This window comes from Nansenia antarctica (assembly GCF_963989245.1).
Source record: "Nansenia antarctica genome assembly, chromosome: 11".
Classification (NCBI taxonomy): Eukaryota; Metazoa; Chordata; class Actinopteri; order Argentiniformes; family Microstomatidae; genus Nansenia; species Nansenia antarctica.
The window spans coordinates 5,909,489-5,933,487 of NC_137681.1; the positions used below are offsets into that span (position 1 = coordinate 5,909,489).

The window sequence follows — 23,999 nt, forward strand, 5'->3', positions numbered from 1 at the left end:
TAGGTCACACCAGGACACTCCAGGACTAAAAGCAAAACACATTTTGCGAAACTCGCCGAGAAGTCAGCATTGGACTGCGATGCGAGAACGAGGGCCGTGGGTGTCGCATTTGGTACGGTAAGCCCCCTGTCTTAACATATCCCCCCCCTCCTCACGGTGTCAGGGAACTTCTCTGAGTAACTTCCTGTGACTGAGGGGCCAACGCCTCCCTCTCGCACACACACACACACACTCTCTCTCTCTCCCTCTCTCTCTGTCCCTCTCCCTCTCTCTCTCCCTCTCTCTCTGTCCCTCTCCCTCTCTCTCTCTCTCTCTCCCTCTCTCTCTCTCTCGCAGACACACACTGACAGACTCTCTCTCTCTCTCTCACACACACACAAGAGGTGGGAAGGGGGGAGGTGGGAGAGGGAGGCAGGAGAAGGTGGGAGGTAGGGGGGTAGCAAGGGGTAAAGGGGGGAGGATGTGGGAGGGGAAGGTAAGGAGGTGAGGAAGGGAGGGAGGGAGAGAGGGAGAGAGGGAGGGAGGGAGGGAGGGAGGGTGGTGTCGGGCCAACGCCGGATGTGCCCCGGGTGTGTGACGGTGCCGACTCACACTCACAGCCAGATGGAGACATCGCTGGGACGCTGTGAAATGTCACTCTGCTGCTGCTGCTGCTGCTGCTCACAGAGGCAGTAACTGTCTGGAGGGGCTGGGAGGGAGGGAGGAGGGGGGGGGGGGAGGAGAAGGGATGGAGGAGAGGGAGGAGGAGGAGAAGGGGGGATGGAGAGGGAGGAGGAGAAGGGGGGATGGAGAGGGAGGGAGGAGGGGGGATGGAGAGAGAGGAGGAGAGGAGGAGGATAAGGGGGGTGGGAGGGAGGAGGAGGGGGGGAATGGGGAGGGTGGGAGGGAGGAGAAGGGGGGATGGAGGGAGGAGAAGGGGGGATGTAGAGGGAGGAGGAGAGGGGGAATGGGGAGGGTGGGAGGGAGGAGAAGGGGCGATGGAGAGGGAGGAGAAGAAGGGGGGATGGAGAGAGGAGGAGGAGGGGGGATGGAGAGGTAGGAGGGAGGAGGACAGGGATGGAGAGAGAGGAGGAGAGGAGGAGGATAAGGGGGGTGGGGGGGAGGAGGAGGGGGGGAATGGGGAGGGTGGGAGGGAGGAGAAGGGGCAATGGAGAGGGAGGAGAAGAAGGGGGGATGGAGAGAGGAGGAGGAGAAGGGGGGATGGAGAGAGGAGGAGGAGAAGGGGGGATGGAGAGAGGAGGAGGAGAAGGGGGGATGGAGATGGAGGAGGAGAGGGGGATAGAGAGGGAGGAGGAGAGGAGGGGAATGGGGAGGGAGGGTGGAGGAGGATAGTGGGGGAATGGGGAGAGAGGAGGAGAGGGGGGGATGTAGAGGGAGGAGGAGAGGGTGGGAGGGAGGAGAAGGGGGGATGTAGAGGGAGGAGGAGAAGAGGGGATGGAGAGAGGAGGAGAGGGGGGGATGGAGAGGGAGGAGGAGAGGGTGGGAGGGAGGAGAAGGGGGGATGTAGAGGGAGGAGCAGAAGAGGGATGGAGAGAGAGGAGAAGGGGGGGATGGAGGGGGTGGGAGGGAGAAGGATAAGAAGGGGGAGGGAGGGTGGAGGAGGAGAGTGGGGGAATGGGGAGGGAGGAGGAGAAGGGTGGGATGGAGAGAGGAGGAGAGGAGGAGAGGGGGGGATGTAGAGGGAGGAGGAGAGGGGCGGATGGAGAGGGAGGAGGAGAGGGGGGATGGAGGGGGTGGGAGGGAGAAGGATAAGAAGGGGGATGGAGAGGGAGGAGAAAGTGTGAGTGCTGAACAATTCACAGGGCTCCCCTGACTCACAGCCACTCAGCTATGTAACACTCCGCATACAGCAGATGTGATGATTATACTGAAGCAGTCGGCCTATCTTGGGTGTACTGTAGAGTACAGCTGTTTCTTTTATGGATCACAATGCTGATCGCTGTGTACCAACAGAGGAGAAGACTTTGGTCCATTTGTAGAGTAGAACTGTATGTTCACTGTAGCGTCACTGTCAGAAAGTGTTTCTGTTCTCAGGAAATGTACTCATCACACAAGAATAGTTTCAAACCGCCTATTAAACTTTGGACCTCTTTTTGACCTTTTGACCTCCCCCCCCTCCTCCTCTGCGCAGAGACCTGTCCAACGATCGGTGCCATAGTCATCGAGGTGACGTGCTGGTTATGTGTGAGTATGTGGATCAAAGATAATAATAATAATAATAATACACTTTATTTGTATAGCACTTTTCCTGCAAACGTTGCAGCTCAAATCATTATATAATCATAATTAAATTATTTAGTCATTTAAAGGCAATATTAAAACAATGGGATTTTAGTCTTGACTTGAACATAATATGCTGAGGTTGCATCCCTAATGTAAACGGGCAGTGCATTCCACAATTTGGGTGCATAAAATGAGAATGCAGCCTCACCAAATCTCTTCTTTTGTACATGTGGTACACAGAGAAAACCAGCGTCAGAAGACCTGAGAGCTCTATTGGGCTGATAGGCTAGCAAAAGGTCTTTCCGATATTCTGGTGCTGTGCCAGTGAGAGCTTTATTAACAAGCAGAAGGATCTTGAAATCTATTCTGAACTTAACAGGAAGCCAGTGTAGAGACTCTAAAATAGGAGTTATCTGAGCTCTTCTGCTGGTTTTGGTTAAAACTCTCGCTGCTGCATTTTGGACTAATAGATAGCCTCCCAAATACTTCTGCCGTTGTTCCTCTCACTGGTTTTAAATAATAAACATCTCTGGCACCGACATACTGTACACGTACAGTAACATTAACATATTCATGAGATTAATTCTCTTCACCATGGAGCAGATCAAGTTACTTTATTTCAGCATCACACATACAGCAAGACATATCATAAAACAGTCATATCCCTCCTCCCAAACATAACCGTTCGAATTAGAACAATATTCATTTCCGACGACTCCATTATTATGTGGTGAGTGATTTTCAGGAATTCTCCTCAAAAAGCACTTGTGTTTTTTTTAGAAAATTAGTTTCATGTTGGAAAAAACCCTTCAGTGGCTGTTTCTCAGGGCTCAGAAACCTTCTTATGTTAAATCTCATTAGATTAGGATGGAGTAATAATATCACTGCCTGACAGTTGAGAATGCTGCATTGTGCATTTTGTGCTTCATTTAGTTAACCACTTGAGAAGAAAATATCCTCTCAGGACAGGGAAATATGTGATCGAATCGCTCCCTTCTCCCTCTCCTCATAACCCCCATTTCCTCAAACATATTCTCTCTCTCTCTCTCTCTCTCTCTCTCTCTCTCTTTTTAATATGTTATCTTTCATTCCACTGGCCGCAAATCCATGTTTGTGTCGATGTTTCTGTGTCCATTTTCCTTCCCAAGTCCCACGGTCGTACAAAAATCATAACCGACCGATGCAATGACCTGCCCCGATAGGAACTACAGCGGGCTACAAAAAAACAAAAAACATAAAGAAAGCAATACTGATGATCAACAAAATCCCCCCAAACTCCATTAGCATAGCAATCCTCACTGTTTTTCACATTGTCCTTTTTGCAGTGCAAAGATTATTTTTTTTACGAGGAAACAAAATAAATTAAGTTCATGTGTTCATGAGATAACATGTCCGTTTGTAAACACCCCTTTTTTGTTGTGTCGGTTGGTCCGGTCTGGCCCGGTCCTCCCCTACATGATCACACAGCTCTTGGCACGATCCTTTCTCATGGCGGGGGGGTGCTCCAGTATCTCAGTCCGGGGCGGTTGCTGGGAGACCCGCTTCAGGCCACGGCGGGAGCCGGTGCGTTTGAGCTGCGGGGGCCGGTGGACGCGGGTCACCGACGCCAGGGTGGTCACGTGGAAGACGTCGCGGACGCTGTTCTCCGAGTACTTGGAGGTGCACTCTGCGTACGCCACCGCCTTGATCTGCCTCGCCAAGGTGGTGCCCTGGAGACGGAGAGAGAGAGAGAAAGACAGTCAAGACATGTGTATGTATGACAACACACTGAGTGGTGTGTTCACACACAGAAAGAGAGAGAGGTGATCACAAGAGTGGGTGAGAGGTGTTTCTCAAGCGTGAGCTGTGAACCCACCCCACCACCCTTGTGATCTGATTGGCCCCCCTGTGTGCCCCCCCAATGCCCATTGGGTGGGGCACCCAATCAGTAGTCAATCAGTAGTGAAAGTTTCAAGAAGCGATCGAATTGTGATTGGATTGGCCATCCGGTGTGCCTCCCCAATTTCATTGGCTCTTAGTGATGTCAATCATTGTGTGCTTTAACGCTCAAATACAAGTTAGTATGCAGCTACTGCAGACAACAACAAACAACAACAGTTTTAGGGTCACTATATACTTATAATTTGCAAATTGGATTAACTATCATCTGCCCTAGGCTACTGGGTAAGTGATTACACGGCTTTGATTACATCGGCTTGAAAACAAACTTTAGTTTTAGAACAAGCAAGGACTGTGTGATCATCTAATTACGTGAAGATCATCAAATTATGTGTTTTTAGCATGTTGTGATGTGCTAAACATGCAGTTAGATGTTCATAGCGAAGTTGTTTTCAGCACCAGTCTGCTAGCAGATGTTTTGTGTTTATGTTTTGATCCAGAGCTCTCTCCCGTAACGCTGCTGGATTTCTGACTTCTCTTTAGTCAGCTTGAACAGACTCAACAGTGTAGCAGAGCGGATCCTGGGAGCCTGGCGAGATAGACTGCTTATTGCCTCTCTGTGCTGCTGTGTGGGTCCCTGACCCTGGTGTGTGAGCAATAGCAATGGACGGATGGGAAGAGAAAGCTGCACCCTCCCTCACACACTCTGATGAAATATTCAGGAGCCTGTATCTCTGCGCTTTCAAACTGGAGCGAAAAAAAACAAAAAACAAGACCTAATGTCTTCTCTAAGACCAGCGCACCCTCGCCCTCTTTGATCTGAGGGAACAGAACTTTACTCTCTCTCTCTCACTCTCTTTCTCTCAGTCTCTTTCTCTCTCTCTTTCTCTCTCTCTCACTCTCTCACTCTCTTTCTCTCTCTCACTTTCTCTCTCTTTCTCACTCTCTCTCTCTCTCTAACTCTCTTTCTATCACTCTCTTTCTCTCTCTCTCTCTCTCTCTCTCTCTCTCTCTCTCTCTCTCTCTCTCTCTCTCTCTCTCTCTCTCTCTCTCTCTCTCTCTCTCTCTCTCTCTCTCTCTCTCTCTCTCTCTCTCACTCACACATGCACTACTCTGTTAATGTGATTCTCTGATATGTATTATTTTTTTTCCTTCCGGTTGATAATTTGATACCGTACGAAAAGGAAATAGTACACACGTTATAATCGGCATCACCGGGCCTCAAATTGAATGAGCATTTCATGATGATAATCATGGGACATTCCGTGAGGATATATGGTTTAATAACGTCCACCAACCAAGCCAGATACGCAGCAATATTATTCGATCTAATTTGCAGCGAGGCTACATTCGCGAAATCGGGCAACACTTAAAGTCTCCAATCTGAGCCGATGATGACCCGCGGTTCAACCTCGGGAGTACCGGATCACCCACGGATGGCGCTGACTGGCAGGCAGTTGAAAATCCGAAATTGCTGCCATTTGATTTGCATTAGAGGCAGTGATGACCTTTGTGTGAGGGCCATTGACGAACCAACACTACTCTCTCATCATCCTCTCACTCCTTTCAGACACGGAGGCCATTTTGAAGGGCTGTTCCCGAAGTCGGAGCAAAAGGAGGAAATGGATTAGCTCCATTAATGTTCACGTTATTACCTCTGATTGGAAACTCAATCAAGTTCACTTGGTTAATCTATTCCCGAGATAAATGCTGTGTTAATGTCCTCCACATCTCTCTCCTCTCCTCTCCTCTCCTCTTCTGCTCTCTCTCCCTGACCAATATACACATGAATTTCCCCTCCGGGATCAATAAAGCACCTATCTATCTGTCTCTCTAAACTAGGCCAAGGTCGTTTGCGACCCCGAGTTTGTTTGCGGACGGGAAGAGGGATATGACTCTGTGTTGAGAGAGAGAGTCTGATGGGACGACATTAACATGAAAATAGGCCATTAAGATTCACCGGATTCAGACTGCAGCTGTTTATTGCTGCAGGATATTGAAAAACAAAACAATTAAATTGTTCCACTGCACTCTCTCCGTGGCTTGTCTCATTCCCTTGTCACGCCTCTTTAACACTCGCTATTATTCTTTCATATTTGGGGGGGAAAGTTAAAGTCCTATCAGGAAACTAAATGAAATTCGAAGACATTTGTGTTTATGCACAGTAGGTCCCCCGTGGCACAAAAAATACTGTAGCGTCGTTTGAATAATTCACTTCCACTTTCATCCGATGTTGAGAGTTAACGGAACATTCCGGAAACGTGGCAGATGCTAGGCTAGTAGTGGGCTGGGGGTAAAGCAGTACTTTACAGTTTACTGTACTACTCTGATGTGAAATATTGAGTGGGTAAATTCCAGCCACTGTAGTAGGTGCCCTGTCATTTCTAATGGAGTGTCTCTGCAACAAATGCAACGCAGGGCCATTAGCGCTACGGCGTAGTTGGAGTTGAATTGTAGTGGGACAGTTTGGGGGAGATGAGTTCGATCTCAGTTTATCCTGATAAAGGTTTGTTTATACGCTGACAGTGCAAACAATTGCGTGTGTGTGTGTGTGTGTGTGTGTGTGTGTGTGTGTGTGTCAGGTACACATTGCCAGTGTGTGGAAAGTGTTTCTGTCTGTTTGTTTGTTTGTTGTTTGTGTTTCTACCTGTGTGATCCTGATGCTGTCACCCAGGTGTTCCTATCTGGCAACACCTCTGAGCACACACACACACACACACACACACACACACACACACACACACACACACACACACACACACACACACACACACACACACACACACACACACCTGGGACCAGCGCTGCAACTCTACTGGCAATAACCCCTGATCTACAGTATACAGCAGTGGCTTCAACTACTCAACTCTGCTCAACCCATTCCCCACAGGACAGTGCACAGTTAAATGACAGGTATAGTATAGTATAGTAGTATATAGGTATAGTATAGGGGTAGGGTGGTCTAGTGGATAGTGAGTTGGACTTGTGATCGGAAGGTTGTGAGTTCAAATCCTGCCTGAAACCACACCACTACTAGTGTGCCCTTGAGTAAGGCACTTAGCCCTCAGTTACTCCAGGGGGAATGTCCCTGTAATTCATAATTGTAAATCGCTTTGGATTAAAAGCGTCTGCTAAATGAAAAAAGTTTAGTATAGACACATTTCTGTCACTACTACTTCCTGGGTTGCAGACCTGTTAGACCACAGCCAGCCTGGGAACCTCCCCCCCAACCTCCCCCCACTCCTCCCCCCCACCCCCCTCCTCCTCCTCCTCCCCCTCCCCCCCTCCTTTCTCCCCCAGGGGCTGTTGTAAATGCAGCAGTGTGATTTGGAGTGAGATAGAAGGGTTGAGAAAAAGTCTCCACAATGACTATGGGACTATAAACCATTTAGAGTCTTTCTTTTGTTTACTGTCTCTTGAACTGTATATCTCACGACAGACACAGTCACAGCTTTTTTCACTGTCTTGGTGGAGGAGCTTAAGTTCCCAGTGCTGTCAGGACTGTCACTAGCTGTCTTCCACTGGAGTCTGAAGACCCATCTCTTCAGGATGCATCGTGACTGTCCCTCCTAAAGACCTCTTCACCCCCCACTACCCCTCTGTGCAGTTCCTCTACTGTTATTAATAAATACAATCTTACGATGACTGATGTATAGATGATTCACTTACTTTAGACAAATGTACTTGTTTTGGATAAATGCGTCTGCTAAATGGCAAAAATGTAAACATTTAAATTCTTATAGCAACGTTATAGAAGTTTGTGTCATAACTATTACAAGTAAATGGATACTGGTATTGTCATACATACAGTATCATAATCTTTCAAAACACAAAAACACACAGTTATTTATGACGCGTTAAAGTGTATGGAGGACACACGGAGAGAGGGAGGGTGAGGGCTGTTGTAAATAGCCGTGACTTCTGATATCACAAATTACATTTTCCATTCTAATGGAATGGGATAGGTTCCACCTGATGGTGTTCTGGAACACCCCGTCCACTCTGTTCCATCACACTGGGAAATGTACAAGTGTCAGATAACTGGAATGAGCACTCGGAAAGCATCTTGGATCACAGGGATCTGCCTTAAGAGTGACCTTTAAAGGTATGGTAACTTTAGGCTTATTGAAGATCTCATAACCTTTTTATAAGACTATATGAATACATATGGATCTCAAATATGGATACTAATCAAATATGCATAAAAAGACTGTCCGAATCCACATTTGGCAGTACGGCTTGGTGTGTGTGTGTGTGTGTGTGTGTGTGTGTGTGTGTGTGTGTGTGTGTGCGTGCGTGCGTGCGTGCGTGCGTGCGTGCGTGCGTGCGTCGGTGTGTCGGTGTGTATGTAGGTGTGTCGGTGTGAGTGAAAAGTTCCATGAGCAGATTAACTTTCAGAGAGGGGGTGATGTTGACAGGAGGTTATGCCAGAGAGAGCTTTTTTGGATCCACACCCTCGAAAGTCTACAACCCCTAGGTCTAAATGAGGATTTCGACATGAGTGTTGTGCTATGAATAAATTACTTTAGATGCATATGTTCTATGCTATATGATGGCTACTGCCTGCATGTCTGCATGTTTGTAGCATTTCTCTATTGTTTTTTGTTCTGCTATGTATATATATTGTAAATATTTGATTTTGGTGTTTCCTGTCTCATGAACCCTTGTGTATGTTTTTGTAGTCCACTAAATCTAAGACTACAATTCCCTTGATGCCTAACCACTAGGTGAAAACTCTGACACAGGTGTTGTGTATTGGCTAAATCAAGTGATGTTGTTTGAACCCTTTACACTACATTCACTTGTCTGCTTTATGCCTGAAGAAGGTCTATGCGCCGACATTTTTTTTGCACAGTGTTTGAGTGTGTGGATGCTGTTATTTTGCACTCATGTGATTGAGTGATTGAAATGGTAAATGGACTGACTTATATAGCGCCTTATTCCAAAGCGCGTTACAACGGCCTCTCAATCACCCATTCACACACCAATGGCGGCAAGCTACCATGCAAGGCGCCGGCCCCGCTCACTGGGAGCAATTTGGAGTTCAGTCAGTGTCTTGCCCAAGGACACTTTGACATGTGGCCAGTCGGGACTCGAACCGCCGATCTGCCGACCTTGCGATCATTAGACGGCGGCTCTACCTCCTGCGCCACAAGGATGGAAATGCTCTCAGTCTCTCAGGGCGGCGTTGGTGCTCACCTGTTCGTGTGTGACGGGGATGAGGCGGAGCTTGGACAGCTCCCGCAGCACGCCCAGGTCCGTCCGCAGGTCCAGCTTACAGCCCACCAGAACCACCTTGGCGTTGGGACAGAACTCCTGCGTCTCTCCCTGCCACTGTGGAGCCACAAGAGAGGAACGAGAGGAACAGACAGAACCAAGATCAGAACCAGGCAGAACACAGGAGGACAGGTGAGTACTGGCAGGCCTACTCGGACCTACACAGTAGTAATAATAATACTAATAATAATAATAACTTTTATTTATATAGCACTTTTCCTGCAAATGTTGCAGCTCAAAGTGCTTCAATCATTATATAATCATCATTTAATTATTTAGTCTTTTAAAGGCAATATTAAAAAGATGGGTTTTTAGTGTTGACTTGAACATAATTGCTGAGGTTGCATCCATAATGTAAACTGGCAGTGCATTCCACAACCTGGGTGCATAAAATGAGAATGCAGCCTCACCAAATCTCTTTTGTACATGTGGTACACAGAGAAAACCAGTGTCAGAAGACCTGAGAGCTCTGTTGGGCTGATATGCTAGCAAAAGGTCTTTCAGATATTCTGGTGCTGTGCCAGTGAGAACTTTATAAACAAGCAGAAGGATCTTGAAATGTATTCTGAAGTTAAATGGTAGAATACGTATCGACAGTAAGGCCACACCAACTGGATTCATTGTTTAAAAGATGCCCGCTTCATTTTTTTATTTTAACCCCCCCCCCCAAAAGAAGAGGATGGTTTATACTGTAGGTTTTAGGTCAAACATGTTGGCAGATGTTTAAATAGAAGAGCTCATATAACTTGCAAATTGTGGAATGCACTGCCAGTTTACACCCTCAACCTCAGCACATATGTTCAAGTCAAGACTAAAACCCCATCTTTTTAATATTGCCTTTAAATGAAAAAATTATGATTATATAATGATTGGAGCACTTTAAGCTGCAACGTTTGCAGGAAAAGCGCTATACAAATAAAAAGTTATTATTATTATTATTTATACTGTAGGTTTTAGGTCAAACATGTTGACAGATGTTTAAGTAGCAGACCCATCTCTCCAGGCTACACCTTAACTGTCCCTCCCGAGACATCTACTAACCCCCCCCCCCGTGCTGTTTCTCCTGTGTAATAATAATCATAATAATAATAATGAATAACTTCTATCACGACGACTGCCAATGGCCCCAGGCCTGAGCATAGATTACTTTTTCCTGTTATGACTGGTGGATAGATGATTCACTTACTTAGTCAAACGCATTTGTTATAAGTCTCTTAGGAATAAGGCGCCTGCTAAATGCCAACAAATTAAAAATGGTAATGTAAATTGCTCACTCTTCTGAAAACGAAATCTGGTAAACAATGCATGCCTAAGTAATGATTTATGTTTTTATGTTATTAGAAAATAATAAACAGCACAGTATGTCCTACATCAATTTGTCCATAATATTGACATGACAATAAGATCATTAATTAAGATGAATAGTGGTGAAACTACAATAGACTCGAATCGAAATCTTTTTCCTGGGAGTCGAACAGCATTGTTTTGAAAACGTTGGCGATAATCCAGCTGTCAAATGTGACAGTTGTGGCGTGACAGTCTCTCGTGAGGTGTCCTGGTGTCCTTGAACAGAAGAAGCTCCACCATGAGCTCACAGCAGCAGAACAACCCTGCTGTGTCAGTCAGACAATACTTACTCTGACTATAGAGAGGGACCTGCTAGTTGTGAAGTATTCTCCACACTATGTAGCTATCTCTCTCTGTCTCTCTCTCTGTCTGTCTCTCTCTCTGTCTGTCTCTCTCTCTCTGTCTGTCTCTCTCTCTCTCTCTCTCTTTGTCTCTCTCTGTCTCTCTCTCTCTCTCTGTCTCTCTCTCTCTCTCTCTCTCTCTCTCTCTCTCTCTCTCTCTCCCTCTCTGACTGTTTTCATTATCTCTTCACACCACGGCAGCACAGGCTGCCACTCTGAACCACGACGTCTTTGTTTAGAGACTCAGTACAAAGAGTGCCAATCTCACAAACGCCTCTGCCATTGTTATTGTCCTTTTGGGGCTAACCACTATTTGTGTTAGCTACTGTGAGCTGTTGTACTCGATAAGGGCTGCTCTGTTAGCCAGAGGACGGCGACGACCGGTGAATGAAAGTGATTTAGAGAAGTCACGAGTCCTGCCGGAGGGGAGGGAAGGTGTTGTTTGTGTAAAGAACTGGTCGAGATGGTTTCCTCGCAATAGACTAGAGGGCAGAAAACGGAAGTACCAGAATGTATCGAATGACTCATTGGAGGATGAAAGTTTAATGAGGCGTGAGATTATATTATTCTGCTATTGCGAGTGTTTCTTAACCTTTTTTTTATTTGATTATTTTATTCCTCCAACGCCTACGTAACGCTCATTTCAAACACATTTCAGAACAATATCAGGTTCCTAAGCCGGCAGAGGGTGAACGCTTGGCCAGTGTGTATATCTCATACCATCTATTACATGACTCCTACATGTGTACTGTAGGAGGGGGGCTACAGCTGAGCTGTGTATCGCCGATATGGCCTGAGATTACAACACACGTCTGGTATTGCATAACCTGCCCTTATACAAGCTGTAGCCTACGTGCCAGTGGAGCAGGCCTTGTCTCTGGGCTGGTAATGAGGCAGACTACTGGGGAGAGATAACAGGATGGTCTGGACCGTAAAGGAGGAGGGGCCTGAGGGCTGGGGGGGAGGGGGGAGGGGGGAGGGGGGGAGGCAACACAGGCTGACACATCTCACTCTCAAGAGTCTCACTTTCACCCGGGGGAAATCTGACAACTCGGAGAAGGGGAGAGAGAGAGGGGGAGAGAGAGAGAAGGGTTTGAGGGAAGGAAGGAGAGACAGTGAGATGAAGATGAAAGAAGGGTCTTGAAGAAAAGAGAGGGAGAGAGAGAAAAAGAGAGTTGACGCACCAAATACAGAGTATCAAAGGCTTGAAGAGAGGGAAAAAATTGACAGGTGAAAGAGAAGAGGGGGGGGGGGGGGGGTTTAAGAGAGGGGGAGGGGGGGAGACAAAAGTTTCAGGGGAGGGAGGGATGGAGGGATGCTATCAGGTACAGGGGGAAAGTTTGAGGTTACAAAGTGAATAAACCCAAAAGAAAGAAGTGAAGTGATGTCGTCGTGACAACACGTACTATGTGCACTCGGCAATACAAAGCCGCTGATATCATGACATGTATCGCAAACACTTGTGTTTAAATACTTGAGCTGAATTGCTTGTTAGCCTGCCTTTGTTAGGCATCAAAGGTCTGAGAAGTATGACCCCCCCCCCCGTGTCACACAGTGGCATGCTTGGCACTCCAGAGGTCACCGGGGGGGTCAAGAGCCCAATTCTGGAGCGTTATTGTGAGGGCGGGTGTATTCAACGCCCTTGGCCACGTTGGCGAGATTAGCTAGGCTTCTCTATCGGGTTCAGAGGTCAAGTGGGCCCTCAACTAGACCCCCAGCAGAACTGCGGAGGTTTTGTCTATAGGGACAAAAAAAAGAGTGAGACGTTATTGTCTTAGAATTATGATGTCATGAGTGAGCGATGGGGTCGACAGGGAGGAATGCTCTCCTCTCCAACGCCAGTCAAAGGCTTTCTCCGCCGGCGTTCCCACACAACCGGCGTTCGCTATGTTGCTACGTACTCAATGGGTCTTTTTGCTCTCGCTGCTTTGAACTCAAAGGTGAAGAGCAGTGGTCCCCAACACGTATCGAGCTATTGTGTGACCCCCTTTTGTGAAAGCCTTCGGAATGTTCTCGTTCCTCTAGAAAGTTCTGGCACTCGACGGACGAAAAAAACGACGATTCGAACCGCCGACAGCTTTAGCTGGCTCTAAAGAATGAGACGAGATGACATTTTGAGAGAGAAAGGAGATATTTGGCAAAACACTGGCAAACATCTTTATGGCCCTGTACTCCCTTCCAAGTCGGGTCTCGATGGGTGTGTGGCAATATTGTGACAACGTTCTTGGAACATTGTGATCACAGCTTTTTTCTTTGTGTGTGGAAATGTCCTCAGATTTCTTTTGGAACGACTCTCACGCCACAGCGCCACAGGGTTTTTAAACGTTGCCAAAGTCTCTCCGTCTCTGTTTGCTGGAGACACACAACACAATAATATCATCCCTATTGTGGTTGGGCTGCCCTCAGGAGAACTGCTGACTTTGGGGGGGCATCTATCTCATTTCGTGTTCTAAAAAAGGCAGCCTGGGATCATATGAGATGGAGGTAAATTGAATAAGAACGGTTTAAGTCACGTTTGCGGGCTTCAGTAGCTCCATACTGACCTTCTTCACCACGCTGTCCAGTGTCTCGGGGCGACTGATGTCGAAACAGATGAGCACGGCGTCCGAATCCGGATAGGCCAGCGGCCGGACGTTGTCGTAGTAAGACGACCCTGGTGGATAAAGAAAAAAACACATAAGATATGATGAATCTTCAATATGTGGTGTTTTTATTTCCTGTAGTTCTGTTTTAAATTGTTTATAAAATCTAAGGCCGTATTTCCCCTGTGGATTTACCTTCAGGGAGAGTCAATGACTGTCCATTGTCCCTTTTAAATAAACTAATAAATAAATAAAACAGTCAGTCCTATAGGGTACACAGAAGATATGATGAACAAGTCAGTCCTCCTTGATGGATCAAATGCTACGAAGATCTAACGCTGCAGTTCAGCTCGGCTAGCAAGCCGCGTTTCTGCAACGCCGCATGAAATGCGACGTATGAATATGTGTCGGTCGTGACCGCTTTTCAGTCACATTTCAGTCACAGTTTAAGACAGTGGAGTGTAGTGAAAGCCATTTGAAGAAATACTGTTACTCAATGAATAACCCATGTCTGAGACCTGAAGACTCCCGTTAACTCTAAACACAGGCTTGTGTTAAACCTGATCGGTTACAGTGTACTACAGACTAAACATCGTTATGACGTGAGTGTGTTTCAGTTTGGTGGTTTTCAGGGGGGGGGGGGCTCTCCTCCTCTCCTCTCCGGCCCCTGTGACCTGGTCAGGGGACACTAGGGGGCACATTCCTGGCCAGGACTGAATGTGTAGGGGCACAATACCCCCCACCACGGACCCTATTGTCACCCATACCATGTCCCTTTGTCACCCATACCATGTCCCTTTGTCACGGAGCGCAAGAATTTGGGCACTACACAAAAAACGGGGACTGGAGAGAGAGAATGTGCAGAGACACGAGTGATTTTGGCCAGAGTGTGCAGATACTGGGTCTGCCCACACCACCAGGCTACTGGCTGAACTGATACTAGTGGAGTGGACACTCGGGTCATACTGACCCACATACCGGCCTGACCCACAAACCCACACTAGCGCACTTTAACATCAACATTCTGTTCTATGCTTGAGCACATTTAAATACTATACACATGCACACGTGTGCACACACACACGAGCACACGTGTGCACACACACAGCCACACACACACACACACACACACACACACACACACACACACACACACACACACACACACACAGGCACAGGCACAGGCACACATGCACCCTGATTTCAAAATTGTACTCACTCACACCCAAAAAGATGCTGATCTGATCTCACAAACATCCATAAAGTTGGATTTCCATATTTCCATATTTCTCATCACATACTGACCCACTGTTCACTGTTCCTTCTTCTCACACACGCACGTGAGCGCACACACACACACACACACACACACAAATATGCGGATCACACAAACATCCACATCTGCACAAAAGCCCCCGATCTAAGTGTACTGAACAGATATTCAGCTTTTAACAAAACACACATCTCCAAGCAATGCAAATTGCACATACCGTACACACAATCACCCAGAGACGTGTGTGTGTGTGTGTGTGTGTGTTTTGAATGTGTGTGTGACACGTGTGTGAGATGAATACGACAGTGCGTCTGTACACATCCAGAAAGGTCAAACTAAAGGCCGTACCCTTTCTCTACCTCCGTCTCTCTCCCACTAATTCCTGCTCCTGGGTTTCACTCACACACTGCAAATGACGATGAGTCATCCTCAGAGAGAGAGGGAGGAGGAGGAGGAGGTGAAGAGGGGGGGAAGAGGGGATGAGATAGCACACTTGCAGAGAGGGAACAGAAGCTGGGGGTGAGAGGAGGAGGAGGAGAAGGAGAGGAGCGATAGATTGACCAATCCTGTGCCTTTCCACGCCTGAGGGGGGGTGGATGAGTGTGCACTCCTGGGTGAAGGGTAGATAATTGGAATGCACCCTGGTTTAACAAGTGATCATCCCACCCTGTCAGGGGTGGCAGCAGTTGTCCCAGGTGTCTATGGTATAATCTTTCACTTTTTAAGTATTCTTATTCATATTTTTGTATTTTTCTATTCTATTTCATTTTTTCTGGCCTCGCGTTAAGGCTGATTGATGGTTTTTATGTATTGATCGCCACGAGACAAAGTCAGAATCAGAACTGATTGAACTGAGGCGATCTCTCTCTTTGTGTGCCAGCAAATAATAAAGTTTACATTCACAGAGTTTACATTCACCCCCCACCCCCCACAACGACAGCAGCAAAAACAACAACAACACACATCACAAAAACCAATGCGATAATATTGACAGTTGAGTGAGCAAGTAGATAGCTAGGGAAAAACTCAGCATTAGCTTGTTTGTATTTAGCCATGGGGTTGAGGGGTGCATTGATCGCACTATTGTAAACATTTAACGGGCAAACCGATGAGGAAAACAGGAAAGCAGTAAAAAAAACACGTTATTTTTTCTCACCTCGCGTTAAGGCTGATTGATGGTTTTATGTATTGATTATGTATTGATCGTCATGAGACAAAGACGAAGCGCCGCTCGTCTTGTCAGAATCAGAATTCTGATTATTGATAAGTATATTTGCACATACAGCGAATTGACTTGGTGAGGTTGGTGCATAGGATATAAAAAAAATATAGAAGCAAAAATAATTTTATAAGACAAAGACAAAGAAATAGAACAATAACAATAGAACAATAATTATGTAGGCTGTAAATTTGAGTAATGTAAAACTGATAGCTATAAATTACACTGTCAGTTTGTGTGAGTGTGTGTGAGTGTGTGTGAGTAAGAGTGAGAGTGAGTGAGAGTGTGTGAGAGTGTGTGAGAGTGTGTGAGAGTGTGTGAGAGTGTGTGAGAGTGTGTGAGAGTGTGTGTGAGTGTGTGTGATCATCAGACAGCAAAATGGTGTGTGCGAGTGTGTGTGTGTGTGTGTGTGTGTGTGTGTGTGTGTGTGTGTGAGTGTGTGTGACAGAGGGAGGGGGGTGTGATAGACAATCTAGTGACATAAGAGCGTCTGAGAGGTGCTTGACACCTGGCCGACAGTGACGCTCAGACATATCGAGTAGACGTCATTTCTGTCGCCCCGACAATCAACAAGAACATCAATTAACCTTTAGTCTCCACAGCCATTTATAGTCCTTGTTGGTCTTTGTTTTTTTCCTGCTTATACTTTTATGGCGATCATGCTTGAATCATCCTCCTTTATCTTATTACGTTTTTATGATCTCTCTCTCTCTCTCTGCTTTCATTCACCGTTCAGTAAAGTGCATTGTATTGCATTTATGTATGAAATCCGCTACGCAAATAAAAGTCTGATTGATTGATTTGAAAATGGCAGAAGGGAGGGGAAGACAGATGGAGGAGGGAGACAGGGGGGGAAGAGGAGGGATATGGCTCTCACACACTGCCAAGAACGGCACAGCCATAACTCTCCTCCTCTGCATTTCCTCCCTCCTTTTTTTCCTCCCAGCTATCTCTAAATCAGCCCTTCAGAACCCATCAGACCCAGTAGGGAGTTATCAGAGTTATCAGGACCCCTCACACATTCCCATATGGCTCTCATTAGACACACTGTAGGGTACGGCCCTTACGGTCCCCCCCCCCACATCCCCCCCCCCCGCCTACCGACCCCCCTCAGTGTCCCCATAAACCCCCCGTAAACCCCCCCCCTGGCACCCTGGCATCCTGGCACCAGCCTTGCCAGCTGCAGCACAGCTTCTCACTACCCCGGCACGGCCGCATAAGATAATGACGCCACAGGAAAGCTCAATTTCGCTATTGGCATGTTTATTAACATGTTTCATAACTTTGGTTTGCGTCAGAGCAACTTTTTGTTTATCTGTTGTGTTATCTGTATGGTTTGAGACTAGGTGTACAAGGTCTCTTGATGCTGAATGGGCTTTTTATGTGATTTAGACTAGCAAAGCCTGGACTGAATTGTTTTGTGTTGCTGTGTGGACATACTGAACGGATGCCAAGACAATGAATATTGTGATTTGCTGCTTGAGAATGACGGGGTTAGACGTTCGGGCTTATCTGCAGGGACAAGCGCGGGCCAAGTCCATTTCATTTGACGTTATTTAAGGAGGAAGGAATCGGCAGAGTGAACGCTTTCTTAAATGTCCTCGTAAAAAGAAGTATTTTGCGAGCGCCAGACAAGTTGTAATAAATGAAATAATTGAAAAACGCTCTACGTCGAAGTCAACTGCAATCACAGTCAACTAGCCGCAACGGCCTTAAACTTCTTTATTTTGTGCAGGAGAAGAAAAAACAGGTCATATGGCAACCGCTGCCTGCTTACCTGTTGCTATGCAAACCTAGTTCTAGAACATCCACTGAGTCGAGTGGAGCAATAGCGCTAGATATTAAAAGTACAAGTATTTTGCAGTGCTGCTTGGTAAGCAGTTTTGCAAGTAAGCCAACCCCTATAGAGCCTATAGCTAAGCAGAGTAATGTCTTTGGTGGTGGGACCATCATTTGTGCTTATACTGAATAACGTAATATACCTACAAAGCAGATTTACACACCGAAAATACACAAAAAAACACTTTATTAGGAACTACTGTATATACTATACTGGGAAGGTCCTCCCTTTGCTCTCAAAACAGCAAGTCTTTGTGGCACTGATTCCGCAAGATCTTGGAAACGTTCCTTTGAGATTCTGGTCCATGATGAGATGATTGCATCACGCAATTCCACACGCTGATTTTTTCAGGTGCACTTTCAAGCTGTGAATCTCCCGTTCTACCACATCCCAGAGGTGTTCTATTGGATTCAGATCCGGTGACTGGGAAGGTCTCTGAAGAACACTGAACTCATTGTCATGATCATGAAACCAGGTTGAGACGACCTTTGCTTTGTGACACGGTGCATTATCATGCTGGAAGTGGCCATTAGAAGATGGGTACATTGTGGCCATGAAGGGACGCACGCACATGGTCAGCAACAATACTCAAATAAGCTGTGGCATTCAAGCGATTCTTGATTGGTATTAACAGGCCCAAAGTGTGCCAATGCAGAAAACATTCCCCCACACCATTACACCCCCTTTATGAATGAGAAGGTGTACAGGTGTTCATAATAAAGTGTTCAGTGAGTGTGTACACCAACCCAGGGGACACAGACACATCCAGGTTTGACTGCTGCACTGTTTCAGATGCCAGGAATGGCCTTTCTCTCTCTCTCTTTCTCTCTCTCTCTTTCTCTCTCTGCCCGCTCATTTAAACAGTGCCTGCCTCCCTGGCACCCAGATGCCATTACGGTTCTCCACAAGAATGTCTCTAATTGGTCACACATGATGGCAGTGTCAGCCAATCGGGCTCTGTGGCAGTCCCCAGCCAGTTGAGGCATGGGGAGAGAGGCGATCTCTCTGTGCCAACTCACTGCCATATGCAGAAGGGGCGGCTGTGGCGCAGGAGGTAGAGCCGCCGTCTAATGATCGCAAGTGTTGCCCCGGCTGGCCACATGTCGAAGTGTCCTTGGGCAAGACACTGAACCCCAAATTGCTCCCAGTGAGCGGGCCGGCGCCTTGCATTGTAGCTTGTCGCCGTTGGTGTATGAATGTGTGTGTGAATGGGTGAATGAGAGGCGGTTGTAAAGCGCTTTGGATAAAGGCGCTGTATAAGTCAGTCCATTTACTATTTAGAAGGGTAGCGGTCGTACATAGAGGGAAAAGACACTAAGCAATACCCGTGCACATGATTTCATAGAAAACAGGTTGATATTGGTGAGAATTTAGTTGGTTTAGTTGAGTTGCACTTTTTTGGGTCCTCTGAGAAACGACGTTTAATACAGAGCCAACTCAAACTTTTTCCCAATCTTGACTTTTCCCAGAGGAGACTGCAAGACTTAAGACTAGCAGAATGCTGAATTATAGCTTGATGAAATTCCATTATGCCATTATGTAATAAAAAGGAATTTATGTCTTTCTGTCTCTCTCTCTCTTTTCTGTTTGTTTTCGGGCAAAAATAACGGCAAGGAAAAGCCCTCCTCCATAAAACGTTTACAAGAAGCAGACAGCAAAATGGCTTCCATATTAGCCTGCGAACAGTTAGCGCTAACGTATAACAATGACAAAGAAACAGCCTCATTAAATCATGGGTTAGGGTTAAGTGTGCCTCTCTTTCACAACCGTGGCTCCCTGTGAAAGGGACGGTTCATCTCTCTCTCCGTTTATGCACTTTTGATTCGTTTTATTACACACGCAAGTGTGTTTTATGGCTGGGGAGGGTGGCAAGCCTTTCAAGTTGCGGTAGCAGTATCGTAGCAACCTGGAGATTTAAAAAAACCTGTCTTTTGTATAATTGAAGGACGTTAAAAACACACGTTTTAAGGCAGAGTAGCCTTGCTTAACACTTCATGTCACGAAGTTCAACGGACATTTCGAGCGCAGGCATGTTTTTCATTTCAAGCCGTTGTCCTTGTGAGTGACGGCGTACACGTTGACCTGCCACTACTTATGTACAATGTCACAGTGGTTCCATCAAGTTGTTTCCAGTTTCCAATGAAGACTCCCTTTGGAGAGAGATGAGACAGAACAGTCTCATCCTGTTCATGTTCTACCGCCCTGTACACCGCGCAGGGAAAGGTCACAACATCAGTCACTACGGTTTTATCAACTGTGGGAAGTGGAAAGGAAGGAACTCGTTGCACATTAAAAACAGAAATGCCGCGATAAAAACAGTAATACTGCTTTTTGAGGTGAAGTGGAGGAAATAGAGCGATGTACTGTAATTCCACATCTGCTGTAGGTCAGTGAGTTTGACTGTTGTGCGTCAAGGATTAGCAGCGTCTACGTTTGCAGCGACTGCTCTCTTTCTGTGGGACGTTGGAGCCTATGATGTTCAGTTTATGTTTATCTCATACAAGATTCGAACCCACAACCATGGTGTCAATACTGTAGCAGCTGGTTATTGGGTACACTAGATATTATTAGATACATATCATATTAGAGTTATTGGGATATAAAATAAATTGGGAGACCTGAAGGTCGGAACGGTTATTCAGCAGATCATGTTGGGATTTGAACCCACAACCTTGGTGTCAGGACTGTAGCAGCATTAGTGTTCTAACCCCCCAGAGCCTCACCTCTGCCCCCTCCCCCTCAGTCTGGACCTGGCCTCCTCCTGGGTTGAGGAGCAGCACTGATACGGGCCCCTGGTACTGCCTCAGGTATCTGTGGATCTGCCTCCTCGTGATCCGGCTCGTGATTCGGTCTGGTGATTCAGCGCAGCAGGAAAGACGCGTTTCACACAGCAGATCATGTAGAATAAACCAGAAGCAGGAACGGCAACGCAGGAAGAAACTATGTTACAGTGCTCTGCACACGCACACACACACACACGCACAGGCACACACTCAATCTCTCTTTTTATCTCTCTCTTTCTTTCTTTTACACACACACACACACACACACACACTCTCGATCTCTCTCTTTACCTCTCTCTTTCTCTCTCTTACGCACACACACATGCACACACTCAATCTCTCTCTCTCTCTCTCTCTCTCTCTCTCTCTCTCTCTCTTGAATGAATGAATGAATGAATGAATGAATGAATGAATGAATGAATCGACCAAGGCCGGTGGAATTTGTTGTCGGTACAGATGGAAAAACTCAATACAGCAGTGTCAAATACATCAAACATACACGCATTACACAGGACCATCACAAAGGACAACACACACACACACTCTCTCTTATATATACACACACACACACACACACACACACACACACACACACACACTCACATATTCCAGTCTGAAAACCGATATCTAGTGCCATGATGTGCCCTGATTCATGTTTCTTGACACAGCGAGAGCTAATGTTTCATGTTTATTGATCTCCAAGCTTTTTGACCCTCTCTGGGACCTGTAGTATGATCCCCATTGGGGGAAAAAGCCTGCAATTGAAGTTCATCATGACTAAAACTGCAGTCCATCTGTCTATCTCTACATCCTCTTCCACTCTCCTTCAAGCTCAAATGCAGGTAGCTATTCACACAGGAAGGTACTGAGTATGAAAACACTTAAGGAGACAAACTATGTAAATACCTTGTATTAGGTGTGCAAGTACAGGCAATTACATAGTTTGAATTATTCAGTTATTTTCCTAGATAACTGAATTAAAAGTACCGCTACTTAAAAAACCTAGCCTGTTACATAACCCACAGCCACAATTTTGAAGTCGAGCATCTCCGTATACGTCTGAGGTACTGTATATAGTTTGACGCAGTGACGCATGGCAGCATGTAATGTCCTGGAAACCGCAGAGCCGTGCTGTGACACCACATGGGGTTGTCATACACGACGCATTTGATGTCCGTTTATTTTCTTCTGTCCGTTTTTTTTCTCTCTCTCTCTCCCTGCAATTTGTTGGCAGGGTTCTGCGCTCTCTGGCAGCATGTGTTGTTCCTTCAGTGTTCTTATGTAACCTGGCTGCGTCTGACAGGCATCAGGTGGTTTAGTCTTCCCCCTGGTGAGGATCATGTCAGCGCAGAGTGATGAGGGTTTGTTTTAGGATGCTGTGGGTGTATTCGCCCTGACATGCAGCCTGTGCAACACACACACACACACACACACACACTGTGTTGTGTAGGAACATCAGGAGGGCGGCTACCCTACACAGCGGGGCGGCTGTGGCGCAGGAGGGAGGTAGAGCCGGCGTCTAATGATCGCAAGGTTTGGCAGGATCGGCGGTTCGAGCCCCCGGCTGGCCACATGTTGGCACAAGTGTCCTTGGGCAAGACACTGAACCCCGAATTGCTCTCAATGAGCGGGCCGGATGAGGCGCCTTGCATGGTAGCTTGCCTACCTCGCCATTGGCGTGTGAATGGGTGAATGAGTCCATTTAGGGATGCTGTGGTGTATTCGCCCTGACATGCAGCCGTGCACACACACACACACACACACACACACACACACACACACACACACACACACAAACACATACACTGTGTCAGTAGGAACACGGAGGCCCTACTATACACAGGAGGCCAAGTTCGGGAATAAGTCACCTTGATTAACGAGGCTACCAGGGGGCTGTTTGGCTACGACGGCAGCGAGCAGAACTGGTATTTCCTGTTTCTGGTTTTTTAATTGCTGATGAACTTCTGTGGTAACCGCGAAAAGTTGTTTACATCGAGCTTTGAAGTATGAAAACCTCTGGTGAACTCAGTGACGAGCATTGTTGAGATGACATGCAAAAATGTCCTCGGAGAGAAACTTCAAACAACAAGTTTAGTAGCGAGCTATTTACCAGACGAACCTGTACATAGCTGTCGTAGCTTCGCAATGATATGCAGTGTTCTGTTTGACACATATACATTGTGTCCGCGGGTAGTAATCGCTCCGCGGTTTGAGTGCCGGCAATTTTCAACAAAGCAAACTTAAGAACCCCTCGGTTCTCTTGTCTGTCGGAGAGGCCGCTGCTACGCTGCTACCTGTTTTTGTTTTTTTTACGATTTATAGCCACGCAATCAACTTGTCAGTCGATTGACAAGTGGAATGGAATTTTAGATGTTTTGCTCTAGGCACAGGGACTAGCCACAGGGTCTTTGCTGCGGTAGCAAAGTAGAGAACAGATACAGTTTTCACTACTGAACTATGAGGACAAGAGGATAAGAGGATATTTCACCTAAACATGAAAATATGCTGAACCATCCCTGTCATGTTTCTGTCCAGAGGGACAGTCGGCTTTATATCAGTTAATGGGAAATGGACTGCACTTCTATAGCGCCTTTATCCAAAGCGCTTCACAACGGCCTCTCATTCACCCATTCACACACACATCCACACACCAATGGCGGCAAGCTACCATGCAAGGCGCCGGCCGGCCCGCTCACTGGGAGCAATTTGGGGTTCGGTGTCTTGCCCAAAGACACTTCGCACTTCACACATGTGGCCAGCCGGGTCTCGAACCGCCGATCTGCCAAACTTGCGATCATTAGACGGCGGCTCTACTTCCTGCAGCACAGCCGCCCCACAGTTAAGGAGTTAAGGAATCTCAGAAGTAAAGTCTGGTGAAGATACTGTGTCCCAAAGACACATACAGAAAGGAATCATTACGGGGCACTTCAGTGGGTTAAGCGTCAACCATGTAACCGCAGGGTTCCCTGTTCGATTCCGGGCGCGGACATGTCCTGCTTATCATCCGTTCTCTCTCTCACCCATCCTTCCTGTCGCAATCTATACTGTCTCTATCACAATAAAAAGAAAAATATGAGTGGGACTGCCCCACTCAGAAAGAAATTACTTACCTAACCCTAAAAAAAAAGAAAGGAGTCGTTACTCCATCTCATTAACTTCGTTATGACTCCATCTCGTCTAGACCGCTCCTGTTTCTCATCGTTATGGAGACCACATCTATTGTTGTGTTTTTCCTC

At 46.7% G+C, this 23,999-nt stretch overlaps 1 protein-coding gene across 1 annotated transcript in view; it reads right to left on the reverse strand.

Annotated features, from left to right (window-relative positions):
• Positions 1–3,674: 3,674 nt before the first annotated feature.
• The window catches only part of LOC308167240 (rho-related GTP-binding protein RhoN-like), a gene marked incomplete at both ends in the record, with an annotated part of 32,808 nt that continues 12,483 nt past the window's right edge, over positions 3,675–23,999 (reverse strand). The window contains 3 exons of the mRNA XM_080541626.1: positions 3,675–3,932; positions 9,301–9,435; positions 13,610–13,719. Coding sequence (XP_080397752.1) covers positions 3,675–3,932; positions 9,301–9,435; positions 13,610–13,719 — 503 coding nt within the window. The remainder of the gene's footprint in view (positions 3,933–9,300; positions 9,436–13,609; positions 13,720–23,999) is intronic.